This window comes from Heptranchias perlo, unplaced genomic scaffold, assembly GCF_035084215.1.
Source record: "Heptranchias perlo isolate sHepPer1 unplaced genomic scaffold, sHepPer1.hap1 HAP1_SCAFFOLD_73, whole genome shotgun sequence".
NCBI lineage: Eukaryota > Metazoa > Chordata > Chondrichthyes > Hexanchiformes > Hexanchidae > Heptranchias > Heptranchias perlo.
In genome coordinates, this window is record NW_027139761.1 from 2,216,166 (window position 1) to 2,233,094 (window position 16,929).

General features: G+C 43.3%; 1 protein-coding gene across 1 annotated transcript in view; it reads left to right on the forward strand.

Moving 5' to 3' along the window:
* Nucleotides 1-876: 876 nt before the first annotated feature.
* LOC137318766 (deleted in malignant brain tumors 1 protein-like) overlaps nucleotides 877-16,929 on the forward strand; it is a 43,560-nt gene continuing 27,507 nt past the window's right edge. Inside the window, exons 1-3 of the mRNA XM_067981416.1 lie at nucleotides 877-945; nucleotides 11,685-11,717; nucleotides 12,382-12,696. Of these exons, the coding sequence (XP_067837517.1) occupies nucleotides 900-945; nucleotides 11,685-11,717; nucleotides 12,382-12,696 (394 nt within the window). The 5' untranslated portion in view covers nucleotides 877-899. The remainder of the gene's footprint in view (nucleotides 946-11,684; nucleotides 11,718-12,381; nucleotides 12,697-16,929) is intronic.

Here is a 16,929-nt window from a genome sequence, read left to right on the forward strand (position 1 = left end):
TACCGGGAAAGGCAATTTAAAAATGTCAGTGAAATGATGACCAGTGAAATGATGATCAGTGAAATGATGATCAGTGAAAAGATGATCAGTGAAATGTTGATCGGTGAAGTGATGATCAATGAAATGATGATCGGTGATATGGTGATCGGTGAAATGATGATCAATGAAATGATGATCAGCGAAAAGATGATCAGTGAAATGTTGATCGGTGAAATGATGATCAATGAAAGGATGATCGGTGAAATGATGATCAATGAAATGATGATCGGTGAAATGATGATCTTTGAAATGATGATCGGTGAAATGATGATCGGTGAAATCATGATCTTTGAAATGATGATCAGTGAAATGTTGATCGGTGAATTGATGATCAACGAAATGATGGTCGGAGAAATGATGATCAATGAAAGGATGATCGGTGAAATGATGATCAATGAAATGATGATCAATGAAATGATGATCAATGAAATGATGATCAGTGAAATGATGATCAGTGAAATTGATTTGAGTCAAAGAAAACACCTTCCTCCGTTTTCCATCAGTTTCCACTACCCTTCCCCCGGTTATTCCGATATTTTCATCATCCCAATGCCCTGGTTTCCTTGTCAGACTCACAAAGGCCATTGGTCTCTCAGGAGAAGGCGGTGGGAGGAACCTGGGCTCACTGTATCTCGAAACGGGCAGCTTACTTCTCATTGGGGGATTTTACCGGACTGTAATTCACGCTTCACACCTGATTAAAATCTATTGGTTATTTGGAAGGAAACATTGGCTTCTATACAAACTGTTGAGAACGGATTAACTCCCAGATCAGTCGGTTGGCGCTGGAGGGACCGCTCGGTATCTGCGAACAGTTCGGTTAATTTTCGGGTCCTATCGGTGCAAGCGGCTCCCGGACGATGCTGCGGCCCTTCCTGACCCTATTTCTACTACAGGTTCTGAACTGTGAGTTATTGATCATTGGAAGTATTCGGTTATCTATTGATACGGTGATTATTATTGAACTATCTGCCTCGTTAATATAATTTTTGATCTTTACTGCAGAACACATTGAGGTGATGTGGAAAGTAAATGTTGTTTTATTCAATTGTAATAGTGTCATGTGGAGTTTAATGAGAAATCGGGGCTTCTTTCTCAATCCCCTTCCACCTGCGGCTCTTGTACAGACAGAGCAGACTGGAGTCGAAATTCTAATCGGACGATTTAAACTGAGCCTGTTAGAAGTGGAGCGCGGTCATTGTTAGAATAGGGAGTATCGGACTCTGGGGTGTAAGTTAACTCACTGAGTGCAGAACATCAGTCAAAACTGCACCTATTGCCGACTGATCCCACACAGACTTTTCTGTCCCCGATATTTCTCAGTAGAAGCGCTGTCTGACCCCAGAGTAACACAGAGAATTGAAATAAACATATTTTAAAATAATTTCTTCAGCATTAGATTGTTGGACAAGGTTTATAAATATTGTATAATTAAATATTAACTAGAAGTAAAATAATTTTTTTCAATTGGTATTGATTATTAGCATAAATATTATTAAGGACAGTTTCCAAAAATGATGTTATTGAAATTTCCTAAATGTCTGTGGGATTTGCTGTGTGAGGATTGTTGTTCAGTTTCTGATGATCTTTAAAATGATTATCCTTTTAAATTAAATTAAGCTTTCTATTTCATACGTTTTCAAACACAGCATCATAGCATAAACTTTTCTCAAGCTCCTTCCACATGCTCCGTGATTATTATAAAGTGTTATGTGGTGTTTAATGATAGATCGAGACTTGATTTGCAATCGCCTTCCACCTGCGTTTCTTGCACAGACAGAGCAGAGTGGAGTTGAAATTCTAACCTGACTATTTAAACTGAGCCTTTTGGAAGTGGAGCGCGGTCACTGTTAGAATAGAGAGTATCACAGTCTGGGGTGTAAGTTAACTCACTGAGTGCAGAACACCAGTCAAAGCTGCACCTACTGCCGACTGATCCCACACTGACATTTCTGCCCCGATATTTCTCAGCAGAAGCGCTGTCTGACCCGCGTGTGATGCAGAGAATTGAAATAAACATATTTCAAATAGTTTTTTCAACATTCGAGTTGGACGAGGTCCGTATTATACTGTATAATTAAATATTAACTAGAGATGGAACCGATGCTGATTCAATTAGTATTAATTATTAGTCCAATTATTATAAAGTACACTCTCTAAAAAATAATGTTATTAATAGGTCCTAAATCTCCAAGTATATGCTGTGGGAGTATTCTTGTTTAGTTAGCGAGTATCTTCAGAATTTTAAACCTTTTATATCAAATTAAGCTTTTTATTTGAGGCATTTGGATGTACAGTGTCCTCTTGTAAGTAATGTTTCTTGATCTGTGTATTTATTCATCTCCACCAATAAGAAATGCTGGTTTACAGATAGGGAAACGTTCTCGCACTGCTACCAGATAGATTGTGCGTTTATTTTAAGTATTAAGTTAAATCTAATTTCATTTTATAAAACTGATTGGATACTAAAATGCTATTTTTGTCGGTGATTTAAAGGGCGTTGACTGCAAGGCAAAAAACAGAGAAAAACATGACATTTTTTTTTACTCCCTGAATCATTTGCACAAATATTTTGCTCATAAAAACCAATTTGCAGGAAAGGTACATATTTTATTCAATATTTATCATTGAATGAGATCGTGTAATGTGAAAATTGAAAAGTATAATTTAAATTGTAGAATTATTGTTCAATGCACACTTTTGTTTGTTTGATTTTATGTTCCATCAACGTCAAATAGAGAACAGTTCTTCAATGAACATGTTGAGAATATTTTAGATCTGATTAACACTTAGATTAAATTACCGGAGGGCATTTGCGTCAAACTTAGATTTTAAACCGAAATTGAATAAAAAATACCGCGGCAGTTTGTTTTATTTTGTACCCTGCGGCTCTTGTACAGACAGAGCAGACTGGAGTTGAAATTCTAATCGGACTGTTTAAACTGAGCCTGTTAGAAGTAGAGCGCGGTCACTGTTAGAATAGAGAGTATCGGAGTCTGGGGTGTAAGTTAACTCACTGAGTGTAGAACACCAGACAAAGCTGCACCTACTGCCGACTGATCCCACACAGACATTTCTGTCCCCGATATTTCTCAATGGAAGCGCTGTCTGACCCCCGTGTGTTACAGAGAATTGAACTGATTTTTTAAAAACAGCTTGTTCAACATTAGAGTGTTGGACAAGGTCTATAATATTGTATAATTAAATATCAACTAGAGATGCAACAATATTGTTTCAATTACTATTAATTATAAGTGTAATTATTATAAAGTACACTCTCCAGAAAATAATAACAATGTTTCTAAATCTCCGGGGCATTTGCTGTGTGAGTATTTTTGTTTCGTTAGCGATTATCTTCAAAATTATAAACTTTTTTTTATATCAAATCATTCTTTCCATTTGTGAATTTGGATGGACAGTGTCTTGTAATTAATGTTTCTTGATCTCCTTCCACGTGCCCTATTCTGTTTGCACAGTGTCCTGTGGAGTTCAATGAGACTTCAGGACTTGTTTCTCAATCACCTGCCACATGTTCGATATTTTGTTAATTTTGTCGGTCGATGACTTAGTTCAGTTTCTCGCTGTTTCCAGTGTTTGTTTTATTATATTTATTAATCTCTATCAGTAAGAAATGATGTCGTGCAGACAGGGAAACGTTCTCGCACTGTTATCAGGTAGATTGTGCGTTTACTTTAAGTATTAGGGCAAATCTCATTTCATATTATAAAACTGATTGAATAATAAAATACTGTTTCTGTAGATGATTTAAAGAGGGTTCATTGCAAAGCATAAAACATGGAAAGAATATGAAATGTAGTATACTCCCTGAATCATTTTCACAAATCTCATGCTCATGAAAGCCAATTTATAAAACGTGTGCATATTTTATTCAAATTTGTCTCTGAATGCGATCGTGTGATGTGTGAATTAAAAATAATTAAATTTGTCCAATTTTTGTTCAATGCACATTTTTGTTTGTCTGATTTTATGTTCCATCTGCTTCAAACAGACAACTATTCTTCATTTCTGTCGGTGTCAGTGAACATATTGAGAATATTTTAGATCTGATTAACACCGAGTTTAAATTACCGGAGGACATTTGTGTCAAACTTAGATTTTAAACCGAAATTGATTACAAATACTGCGGCAATTTGTTTTAATTAGTCCCCTGCGGCTCTTGTACAGACAGAGCAGACTGGAGTTCAAATTCTAATCGGACTATTTAAACTGAGCCTGTTAGAAGTAGAGCGCGGTCACTGTTGGAATAGAGAGTATCGGAGTCTGGGGTGTCAGTTAACTCACTGAGTGTAGAACACCAGCCAAAGCTGCACCGACTGCCGACTGATCCCACACAGACATTTCTGTCCCCGATATTTCTCAGTAGAAGCTGTCTGATCCCCGTGCGATACAGAGAATTGAAATAAACATTTTTAGATAATTTGTTCAGCATTAGATTGTTGGACAAGTTTTGTAAATATTGCAAAGTTAAATATGAACTAGAGGTGGAGCAATAATGTTTCAATTAGCATTAATTATTCGGATAAATATTATTAAAGGCAGTCTCCAAAAATGATGTTACTGAAATTTCCTAAATGTGGGATTTGCTGTGTGAGGATTGTTGTTCAGTTGGTGATGATCTTTAAAATGATCACCCTTTTATATTAAATTAAGCTTTCTATTTCACACATTTATGTATACAGTGTCATTTAATTATCTTTTCTCTCGCTCCTTCCACATGCTCCATACTTATTATACAGATTTATGTTGTGTTGAATGATAAATCGGGAATTCTTTCTCAATCGCCTTCCACCTGCGGTTCTTCTGGAGACAGGGCAGACTGGAGTTGAAATTCGAATCGGACTATTTAAACTGAGCCTGTTAGAAGTAGAGCGCGGTCACTGTTAGAATAGAGAGTATCGGAGTCAGGGGTGTAAGTTAACTCACTGAGTGTAGAACACCAGTCAAAGCTGCACCGACTGCCGACTGATCCCACACAGACATTTCTGTCCCCGATATTTCTGAGTTGAAGCGCTGTCTGACCCCGGTGTGATACAGAGAATTGATTAAAAATATATTGACTTGTTTGTTCAGCATTAGACTGTGGGACAAGGACTATAAATATTTTATAATTAAATGTTCACTAGAGAAGGAACCAATATTGTTTCAATTAGTATTAATAGTTAATATAATTATTATTAAGTACAGTCTCCAAAAATGATGTTACTGAAGATCCTAAATCTCCGGTGGATTTGCAGTATCAGAATTTGTGTTCAGTTAGTGATTCTATTGTTCAATTAATAATTATTAGTATTATTATTAAGTGAACTGTCTCAATTACTGAAAATTCCTAAATCTCCGGGAGCTTTGCTGTGTGAGTATTTTTTTCAGTTAATGATAATATTCAAAATTATGACCTTTTTAAATTAAATTTCTTTTTCATGTGTTTATATGGACAGTGTGATGTAATAATTAATGTTTCTCAAGCTCCTTCCACATGCCCCATACTTTTTACACAGTATCATGTGTTTAATGAGATATCGGGACCTGTTTCTCAATCTCCTTCCACATGTTCTATACTCTGGTTCTTTTGTGCAACAAATACTAAACTCATTTGTATATTTATCTTCGACAGAAAGCGACCGGAGCAATTTTCCCCGGTCTTGTAAATATTCGCTGCATGTTTGGTTATTTTCTATGCGTGGTATCGTTTATTCAGGGATTAGTTAAGACTATAAAGTTATTGTGTTGGAAATTACTGTTTGTGCTGTTGACCACAGAGTCTGGATTGTTTGGTGTGACCTCCCTCTGTCCGGTGTTTTATTGGAGTTTTTTAAACTGTTCTACTCAGACTGAGGCATCTCAACCCAACGCCTTAACAGTTACTTCGCTAATAGTGGATATCTCTCGGCGATAATCTTACATTTCAAGTAAAGTTAAATGTTTCAGTAACAATAATACTACGAATAATTGGTGGATCGCGACGTGTTAACGGTCAAGTTCCATTACTGGAACCAGCTACAATTAATGTTTTAACTTCATTTGCTTCGTAAATCCAACATGAACTCCTTTAATTGTGAAAGCTGTCAAATTGATCCAGAAATATATTAGTATTTAATTATTGTTTTGATTATTGACATACATAATAATCTGTTGTGGGAGGAATACTTTTTATAAACACTCGGTATTGACTGTATTTGGTAATCAATAAATCACCCCTGTAGTTGATTTCAATGAACTGAAAAAGAGCGCGGCTTTGTATCTCATTCAGGAAGTTAAATTCCCGAACCAGAATATCCCCAACTTCTGCCCTTTTATTTCATGTCCTTCCAGATTCTTTTTAATTATATTAATCATTGTATTTCACTGTTTGTTGTGATACAAGAGCACACTGACTGAAATAAAACGTTTACAATTAACTCAACAATTTCGCACCAAGCACGACATTAGTGGGGTTTTGTGCGACCATTGAAATTTGAGTCATTGGGGAACCGGCAGCCAATGCAGGTCAGTGAGGGCAGGGGTGAATAGTGAGAGGGACTTGGTGCGAGATAGGATACCAGCAGCAGAGTTTTGGATCAGCTGAAGTTGACAGAGAGTGGAGAATGTCAGGCCGATCAGGAGAGCGTTGGGATAGTGGATATACTCTCTGTCTAGATCAATGATTTGGACATGGGTTCACAGAGAATTAGATTCAACATTTGTTTAAAATAGCAAATGAGAGCGGATTGGAAACTGTGAGGAAGGATACAGGAGATATTGGAGGAATCAGCAGGTTAAGAGAGTTGTGTGGATGAATGGGAAATAATACCGTCTGAGAAAAGGAAAAGACTGAACATTTATCCGATGTATCTTAGATCATAGGATCACAGTAGGTACCGCACAGGAGGATGCCATTCGGCCCATCAACCAATGGACGGATTTGGGAGTCTCGGTTGTCCTCCAATTCTTGCCTCTTGTGCATCCCCTGATTTTAATCACTCCACCATTGGCAGCCGTCCCGTCAGTTACCCAGACCTTACCCTCTGGAATTCCCTCCCTAAACCTCTCCACCTCTCTCTTCTCCTTTAAGGCGCTCCTTAAAACCTACCTCGTTGACCAAGCTTTTGGTCACCTGTCCGAAGATCTCCTTATGTCGCTCGGTGTCAGATTTTGTTTGATTACACTCCCGTGAAGCGCCTTGGGACGTTTTACTGTGTTAAAGGTGCTATATAAATGCAAGTTGTTGTTGTAGATTGTTTTTATTGATTTAGGGTGGGGGCATAATTGCCCGGGGTGGAATTTATTGTCCATCTGTCCTGAGAAGGTGGTGACGGGCGTTCTTCTTGAACCCTCCTGTCCATTTGGTAATGGTGTTCTGAGGTCATTTATTGTCCATCTGCCCTGAGAAGGTGGTGACGGCCGTTCTTTTTGAACCCTCCAGTTCCTGTGGTGATGGTGTTCTGGGGTCATTTGCAGTCCATCCCTAGCTGTCCTGTGAAGGTGGTGCTGGGAATTCTTCTTCAATCACTGTAACATAAGAATTATTCAGATGGTGATCGTTTTTAAGAGAATAACTAACAACAACAGCTTGCATTTATAGAGCATCTTTAATGTAGTAAAACGTCGCAAGGTGCTTCACAGGAGCATTATCAAACAAAATTTCACACTGAGCCAGATAAGGACCTCGTAGGACAGATGACCAAAAGCTTGTTCAAAGAGGTGGGTTTTAAGGACCGTTTTAAAGGAGGAGAAAGATTTAGAGAGATGGACAGGTTTAGGGAGGGAATTCCAGAGCTTAATATCTAGGTAACTGAAGGCACGGCCTTCAAAGGTGGAACGATTAAAATCGGGGGTGCGCAAGAGACAAGAGTTGGAGGAGCGCATCGATCTCTGAGGGTTGTCGGGCTGGAGGAGATTAAAGAGATAGGGAGGGGCGAAGCCATGGAGGGATTTGAAAACAAGGATGAGAATTTTAAAACTGAGGCATTCTTTGATCAGCAGCTCATGTCGGTCGACGAGCACAGGGGTGATCGGAGAAGGTGACTTGGTGTGAGTTAGGTGCGGGCAGCAGAGGTTTGGATGCGCTCAATTTTATGGAGGGTGGAAGATGGGAAGCCGGTCAGGAGAGCATTGGAATAGTCCAGTCTGGCGGTAACAACGGCATGGACAAAGGTTTTAGTAGCGGATCAGCTGAGGCAGGGGTGGAAATAGTGAAAGATTATTCCCACTAGTCTGTCAATGGGTAAGGAAAGGAGAATTTGCTGGGCACTGACTATTATCAGGGGAGAGTTGGGAAGGACTGTGAGGCACTACTGGGGTCGAAACAAGTCACGCACAGTCTACACTACAGAACCGGGTACAGAAAGACACCTGTGAGATTATGTTTGAGAAGCTGGCTATCATTCAAGAATTCTCGGCAAGCACAGCTGAGGACAGGAATCGGTGTTACACTGTCATAAGAACATAAGAAATAGTAGTAGGAGACGCTCATACCGCCCCTCGAGCCTTCTCCACCATTCAGTAAGATCATGGCTGATCTACTACCTCAACCCTGGCGAGTTGCTGCAGTGTGTACCATCCACAGGATGCACTGCAGCAACTCGCCAAGGCTTCTTCGACAGCACCTCTCAAACCCGCGACCTCTACCACCTAGAAGGACAAGGGAGCAAGCACAGGGGAATAACACCACCTGCACGTTCCCCCCACCCCAAGTCACACACCATCCGGACTTGGAAATATATCGCCGTTCCTTCATTGTCGCTTGGTCAAAATCCTGGAACTCCCTTCCTAACAGCACTGTGGGAGAACCGTCACCACACGAACTGCAGCGGTTCAAGAAGACGGCTTACCACCACCTTCTCGAGGGTAATTAGGGATGGGCAGTAAATGCTGGCCTTGCCAGCGACGTCCACATCCCATGAATGAATTAAAAAAACTGCACTTGCCCGCACCTAACCCTTATCCCTTGATTCCCTTAATGCCGTAGTATCCATCGATCTCTGTCTTGAATGTACTCAATGACTGAGCATTCACAGCCCTCTGGGGTAGAGAATTCCAAAGATTCACAACCCTCCGAGTGAAGATTTTTTTCCTCATCTCTCTCCTAAATGGATGACCCCTTATCTTGAGACTGTAATACATAACCTCGAGAATAGAAAGTGACCAGGAAATCTGTGCAACACAATATCATCAGGGAGATGGGATCAGGTCAACACAATGTCTATAATATATGACCTAGAGAATAGAAAGAGACCGGGAATTCAGGAGGGTACATTACCATCAGGGGGATTGGGAGCAGGTCAACACAATATCTATAATATATGACCTAGAAAATAGTAAGAGACCGGGAATACTGGAGGGCAGAATATCATCGGGGATTGGGAGCAGGTCAATATACTGGCTGCATTTTAAAGAGCAGTAAAGCTTAACCAGTAAACGAGAGGACCATTAACCGGTCATCATTAATTGGTAAAATGATGTCACAAATCGGAGAGGGCAGGTTACAAGAGAACCCATAGAGCAGAAAATTATCGAGGAACAGCCCGCATGGAGTTAGGAGGCGAGATCCCACCTGATCAACTCTTCTTTTAAAATTGTGTTTTGTTTGAGGAAGTTAGGAATTTAATGAGTAAGGCACCGAAATTCATCACACAATAAAATAATCTTTAATTAAAGGTATATCTCGGTTCCTTCATGGACTTTGGATCGAAATTATGAAATTCGCGACTTAACTTCACTGTAAGAGGGCAATCACTGTGAGCACTGCAGCTGGTCAAAGAGCGGGCCCATCTCCGCCATCTTCTCAGGGCATATACACACGTGTCATGAATGTTCAGAGCACCGTTACCACAAGGAGCGGACCCATCACCAGCGCCTTCTCAGGGCATCTACACACGGGTAATAAATGGTCAGAGTACTGTCAAAAAGGCTAATGGAATGCTGGCCCTTATATCTAGAGGGTTAGAATACATGGGGGTAGAATTTATGCTACCGCTGTATAAAGCCCTGGTTAGACCACACCTTGATTACTGTGTTCAGTTTTGGGCACTGCACCTTCGGAAGCATATATTGGCATTGGAAGGAGCACAGTGTGGATTTACCGGAATGATACCTGGACTCTAAGGGTTAAATTACCAGGAGAAATTACACAAACGAGGGTTGTATTCCCTAGAATTCATAAGATTAAGGTGTGATTTGATGGAAGTTTTCAAGCTATTAAGGTGAACTGATAGGGTCGATAGAGAGAAACTATTTCCACTAGTTGGGGATTCTAGGACGAGGGTACATAGACTAAAAATTGGAGACAAGACTTTCATGAGTGAAGTGGGAAACACTTCCAGACGCAAAGGGAGGTAAAAGTTTGGAACTCTCTTCCGCAAACGGCAGTTGATGCTCGCTCAATTGTTAATTTCAAATCTGAGTTTGATAGATTTTTGTTGACCAAAGGTAGTAAGGGGTACGAGGCTAAAGCGGGTATAAGGAGTTCGGTCACAGATAGCCATGATCTAATTGAATGGCGGAACAGGATCGAGGGGCTAAATGGCCTACTCCTGTTCCTATATTTCTGTCATCATTTGTCAACACAAGGAGCGAGTTCATCATCACCACCTTCTCAGAGCACCGTAACCAAAAGGAGCGGACCCATCACCACCGCCTTCTCAGAATATTTACAAACGGCTAATAATTGGTCAGAGCACCGTCAGCACAAGGAGCGGGCACATAACCACCACCTTCTCAGGACACCTACACACGGGTAATAAATGGGGCAGATCCAGCATTGTGCACATCCTGAGAACAATGTAAGATCTTGGTACATATAACGATGAGTGGAATTATTCTCCACGTGTTACGCATCGACCAGAGCGATTATTATACTGTGTTAAATAACGCATAATATTTCTGACCCTATCCCCTCCCGCTTACGATAATTCGAGTTGAAATCGGTGACCAATGAGAGATACCGGAAATAATCAAAGTGTCCACAAGTGGATTACTCAAGGCAGATTTTTTTTAGCAAGTTTAATGGATGCTTCAGGAGATATCACTAATTGTACAGGCTATATAGACAATGAAAGTGAAGTACATCCAGTGTATGTGGATTTCAAGAAGGAATGTAAAATAGGCGTATGGTACAGGAGGAGACGAAGTAGAATGGTTAGAACATTGGGTGTCAGACACGAAACAAACGAGTCGGGTTAATGGGTCTTGTTCAGTTTGAAGGTGGGTCAGAAATATTGTTCCCAGTTGTCAGTGCTGGGGTTATATATATGTATGTATGTAAGTGTGTATGTGTCTGTGTCTTTGTGTATGAATCTGTCTTTGTGTGTATCTTCGTGTATTGTCTGTGTGAGTGTATATGTGTGTGGTTATATGTGTGTGTCTGTGTGTATGTCTGTGTTTCTTTGTGTATTTGTGTGTTTATGCGCGTGTGTGTACTAATTTTCTGCATAAATTGTAGGCACGTTGCAAATGTTGTAAAGTTTCAGAGACTGTGTTTCCGGTTTTATAATGAATGAAGAACAGATGAAATCACAGACCCCGGTATCATTTCTTACACAAAGTGACGGGAATTTTTACTCAAAGTTTGTTGTATTTTAACTTTTCTTTCTGATATTTTCATTCATTTCTTGACCAAGCGAACTCTAATTCTCGATGTCTCATTTCAGGCAGACCTGGGAACAGTCAGGCTGACCGGTCAGGTAATCGCCCTTTATTTCAGATTCTCTGTTGAGGCAAATAGAATCGATGCATTGTAAGGGGAAGCTAGATAAGCCGATGAGAGACGAAGGAATAGAAGGATATGTTGATAGGGTGAGATGAAGTCGGGAGGGAGGAGGCTCGTGTGGAACGTGAACACCTGTGCAGTAGTTTCAATGCAACTCGATGTAACCAAGGCCATGGCGATCACATGACCACCCAGCCCCGCCTCTTTCTCCATTGGCTCAGGAGGCAAAAATTCTTCCTATCTTGACTGGAGCTGGGCTCTCATTACGCTTGGCCAATCAGTTCTGAGCATGAAGGACAGCTGACCATTGAAGCCACGCCCTTCTGCCGACATCTTCAGTCTGAAATACATTCTCAGCCTATCGCCCATCCGCCCCGTGGGAGCCGATCTGCGGCTGGGAATCTCCCGGTGACGGGGATTTAATACACTGTAACCGCTTCGTGCTTACAGACTGGAGGACTGGAGAATGGGGACAGTCCGTGCACTGGGAGACTGGGGGTTTAATACACTGTAACCGCTTGATGTTATTTCTGATATTTTACAGACTGTGAGACTGGTGAATGGGAACAGTCCGTGCACTGGGAGACTGGGGATTCAATACATTGTAACCGCTTGATGTTATTTCTGATATTTTACAGAGACTGTGAAGCTGAGGCTGGTGAACGGAGGTAGTCCGTGCGCTGGGAGAGTGGAGATTCACTACAAAGGATGGTGGGGGACTGTGTATGATCATTACTGGGACCTGCGGGACGCCGCTGTCGTGTGTCGGGAGCTGGGCTGCGGGGCCGCGCTGTCCGCACCGGGCGGGGCTCACTTTGGGGAAGGGTCCGGACCCATTGTGACGTGGAATGTTGAGTGCGGCGGGACCGAGGCCGCTCTGCGGGACTGTGATTCAGTTCCATGGCGTCACTATTCCTTCTCACACTCCAGAGATGCCGGCGTCATCTGCTCAGGTAAAAATCTTCCTTCTGTCTCTCATCTCCCGCCGGGTCTGACTGTTTCCGGGAAAAGCGAGAGTAAAATAATCCGGTACTGTCCGTACCCGGAAAGTGAGATGATAATTCCAGTATTCTCAGATTATTATTAATGTTGTATTGTTAATATTAGGATCACTGTTTGTGTTACAATATCCCTATTATTATATTGATTAAACATCCCCCACTGGGAGCAGTAAATACCTGATACTCGGCAAATTTACACAGCAGACAGAACAAGTTCCCACTGAGATTTGACCCAGAGCCGCGGTGAATGATCCGAACAGCTGGAAATGTCCCAAACTCAATCCAACTCTCCATTCTGAACCCACCAACCGCTACCGGGCATGCGCCGTGAGCACGGCTGTGCCCCTGCATTGATCGTATGTTGTGAGATCTGAGATTTTACACAGACTCTGAAGCTGAGACTGGGGAGGGAGGTTTCTCAGTCTCGGGGGGAACCTGGACATTGGGTCCGCGATTACTGTGAGCAGCACTGGAGGAAACTGCACAGTGAGATCCCACATCTGCCTGCACGCCCTCAATCATTTTAAGCTTTGAACGAATATCGAGAAGGCAAAAAGGACAGAGTCTCTCACGAGTTAAAAAGAGCATTAAACAATTCCACTAGATTAACGCAACTATTGGAAGTAGAGCAAAGAGTTCTCCTGGAATCCTGGCCCATAGTTCTCGCCCGATCACCATCAAAACAGATTAAGCGCCAATTTTACAATTTGCTAATTGTAGGATCTTGCTTTGCACAAAGTGGCTGTCCCCTTTGCCAATTAACAACAGTGGCTGTAGTTTAAATGTAATTGAGGCGATGAGAAGGGCTTTGGGTGTCTTTAGACCGTGCCAAGGGCTACCGCCGGGTCAATGCTATCTGTCTTTAGATCCATTCTGCAGATTCAATCCCCGTGATATCAAGAAATGGCTGAGTGCACTGGACACAGAAAAGGTTACAGGTCCTGACAACATCCCGGCTGTAGCGCTGAAGACCTGTGCTCCAGGGTTAGTTATGCCTCCAGCCAAGTTGTACCAGTACAGCGACAACACTGGCATCTACCCGACAAAGTGGAAAATTCCGCAGGTATGTCCTGTCCACGAGAAACAGGACAAATCCAACCTGTCCAATTACCGTCCCATCAGATTATTCTCAATCACTTAAGAAGCTATCAACAGCGATGTCAAGCGGCACTTACTCACCAATAACGTGCTCACTGCAGCTCAGTTTGGGTTCCGCCAGTACCACTCGGCTCCAGACCTCATTACAAACAAGGGACAAAGAGCTGAATTCCAGAGGTGAGGTGAGTGACTGTCCTGGCCATGAAGGCAGCATTTGACCGAGTGATGGACCAAAGAGCCCTGGTAAAACTCAAGTCAATAAGGATTAAAGGGAAAACTGTCCAGTTGCTGGATTCATATCTTGTACAAAGAAAGATGGTTGTGGTTGTTGGAGGCCAATCAGCTCAGCCCAGAACACTGCTGCGGCAGTTCCTCAGGGCAGTTTCCTAGGCCCAACCATCTTCAGTTGCTTCATCAATGACCTTCCCTCCATCATAAGGTCAGAAATGGGGCTGTTCCCTGATGATTGCACAGCGTTCAGATCCATTCGCAACCCCTCAGATAATGAAACAGTCCCTGTCCCCATGCATGAAGACATGGGCAACATTCAGGCTTGGGCTGATAAATTATAAGTAACGTTCATGTCAAACAAGTGCCAGGCAATGACCATCTCCAACAAGAAAGAGACTAACCATGTCCCCCTTACATCCAATGGCATTATCATCGCCGAATCCCTGACCATCACCATCCTGGGCGTCACCAATGACCACAAACTTAACTGAAAGCCACAAAAATGCTGTGGCTACGAGAGTAGGTCAGAAGCTGATATTCTGTAGCAAGTGTTCACCTCCTGACTCCCCAAAGTTTCTCCACCACTTACAAGGCAAAAGTCAGGAGTGTAATGGAATACTTTACACTTGTCTGGGTGGGTGCAGCTGCAACAACAATCAAGAAGCTTTCCGTTATGCAGGACAAAGCAGTCCACTTGATCGGCAGCCCATCCACCACCTTTAACATCCAGTTCCTCCACCACTGGCGCACCGAGACTGCAGTCTGTACCATCTACATGATGCACTTCAGCAACTGGCTGAGGTTTCTCCGGCAGCACCTCCCAAACTCGAGACCTCCATCACCTGGAAGGACAAAAGCAGCAGGTGAATGGGAACACCACTACCTCAAAGTTCCTTCATGTCGCTGATTCAAAACCCTGCACTTCCCCACCTAACAGCCACCCCCCCCCCCCCAAAGCCTCTCCACCACCAACAAGTTAGGAGTTTGATGCAATCCTCTCCACTTGCCTGAATACGTGCAGCTCACACAACCCCATGAAGCTCTACACCATCAAGAACAAAACAGTCTGCTTGATCAGCAGCCAGTCCACTGCCTTAAACATCCACTCGCTCCACCAGTGGTGCACCGGGATTGCAGTGTGTAGTAACTAAAGGATGCACTGCAGCAACTCACCAAAGCTTCTTCGACAGCTCCTCTCAAACCCATGACCTGCTCCACCTAGAACGCCAAGGGCGGCAGGTGCATGGAAACACCGTCACCTCCAAATTCCCCTCCAAGTCACACACTATCGTGACTTGGAAATATATCGCTGTTCCTTCATCGTCCCTCAGTCAAAATCCTGGAACCCCCGACCGAAAAACATTGAGAGATACCTTCACCACATGGACTGCAGCGGTTCAAGAAGTGGCTCACTACCACTTCCTAAAGGGCAGCTATGGGTGGGCAATAAATGCTGTCATTCTATAGAGGCCCACATGCAGAGATTGATAAAAACATCCAAAAAAAAGAGGGAATGTTCACGGATAGGAACTGCGATTAAGGGAAGGCCCTGAACATTGATTGTAGCGGTCATCAAACGGAGCGGTCTGGATCCCTGTCATCAAAGGGAGCGGTCTGGGTACCGGTCATCAAAGGGAGCGGTCTGGGTCCCAGTCATCAAAGGGAGCGGTCTGGGTCCCGGTTATCAAAGGGAGCGGTCTGGGTCCCGGTCATCAAAGGGAGCGGTCTGGGTCCCGGTCATCAAAGGGAGCGGTCTGGGTTCCGGCCATCAAGGGGAGCGATCTAGGACTCGGTCATCAAGGGGAGGGATCTGGGTCTCGGTAATCAAAGGGAGCGGTCTGGGTCCCGGTCATCAAAGGGAGCGGTCTGGGTCCCGGTCATCAAACGGAGCGGTCTGGGTCCCTGTCATCAAAGGGAGCGGTCTGGGTACCGGTCATCAAAGGGAGCGGCCTGGGTCCCAGTCATCAAAGGGAGCGGTCTGGTTCCCGGTTATCAAAGGGAGCGGTCTGGGTCCCGGTCATCAAAGGGAGCGGTCTGGGTCCCGGTCATCAAAGGGAGCGGTCTGGGTTCCGGCCAACAAGGGGAGCGATCTAGGTCTCGGTCATCAAGGGGAGGGATCTGGGTCTCGGTAATCAAAGGGAGCGGTCTGGGTCCCGGTCATCAAAGGGACCGGTCTGTGTCCCGGTCATCAGAGGGAGCGGTCTGGGTCCCGGCCATCAAGTGGAGCGGTTTGGGTCCCGGTCATCAAGGGGAGCGGTCTGGGTCCCGGTCATAGAAACATATAAACGTAGAAAATAGGCGCAAGAGTAGGCCATTCCGCCCTTCGGGCCTGCTCCGCCATTCAAAATGATCATGGCTGATCGTTTAACACAGTACCCTGTTCCCGCTTTTTCCCCACATCCCTTGATCCCTTTAGCGTTAAGAAATATACCTATCTCCTTCTTGAATACATCTAATGATTGGCCTCCACTGCCTTCTGTGGTGGAGAATTCCACAGGTTCACCACCCTCTGAGTGAAGAAATTTCTCCTCATCTCGGTTCTAAATGACATACTCCGTATGCTGAGACTGTGACCCCTGATCCCCAGCCATCGGGCACATCCTCCCTTCATCTCGTCTGTCTAGTCCTGTTAGAATATTATCTGTTTCGATGACATCACCTCTCCTTCTTCTAAACTCTCGTGAATAAAGGCCGAGTCAATCCAATCTCTCCTCATACGTCAGTCCTGCCATCCCAGGAATCAGCCTGGTAAACCTTCATTGCACTCCCTCCATGGCAAGGACATCCTTCCTCAGATAAGGAGACCAAAACTGCGCACAATACTCCAGATGTGGTCTCACCAAGGACCTGTATAAC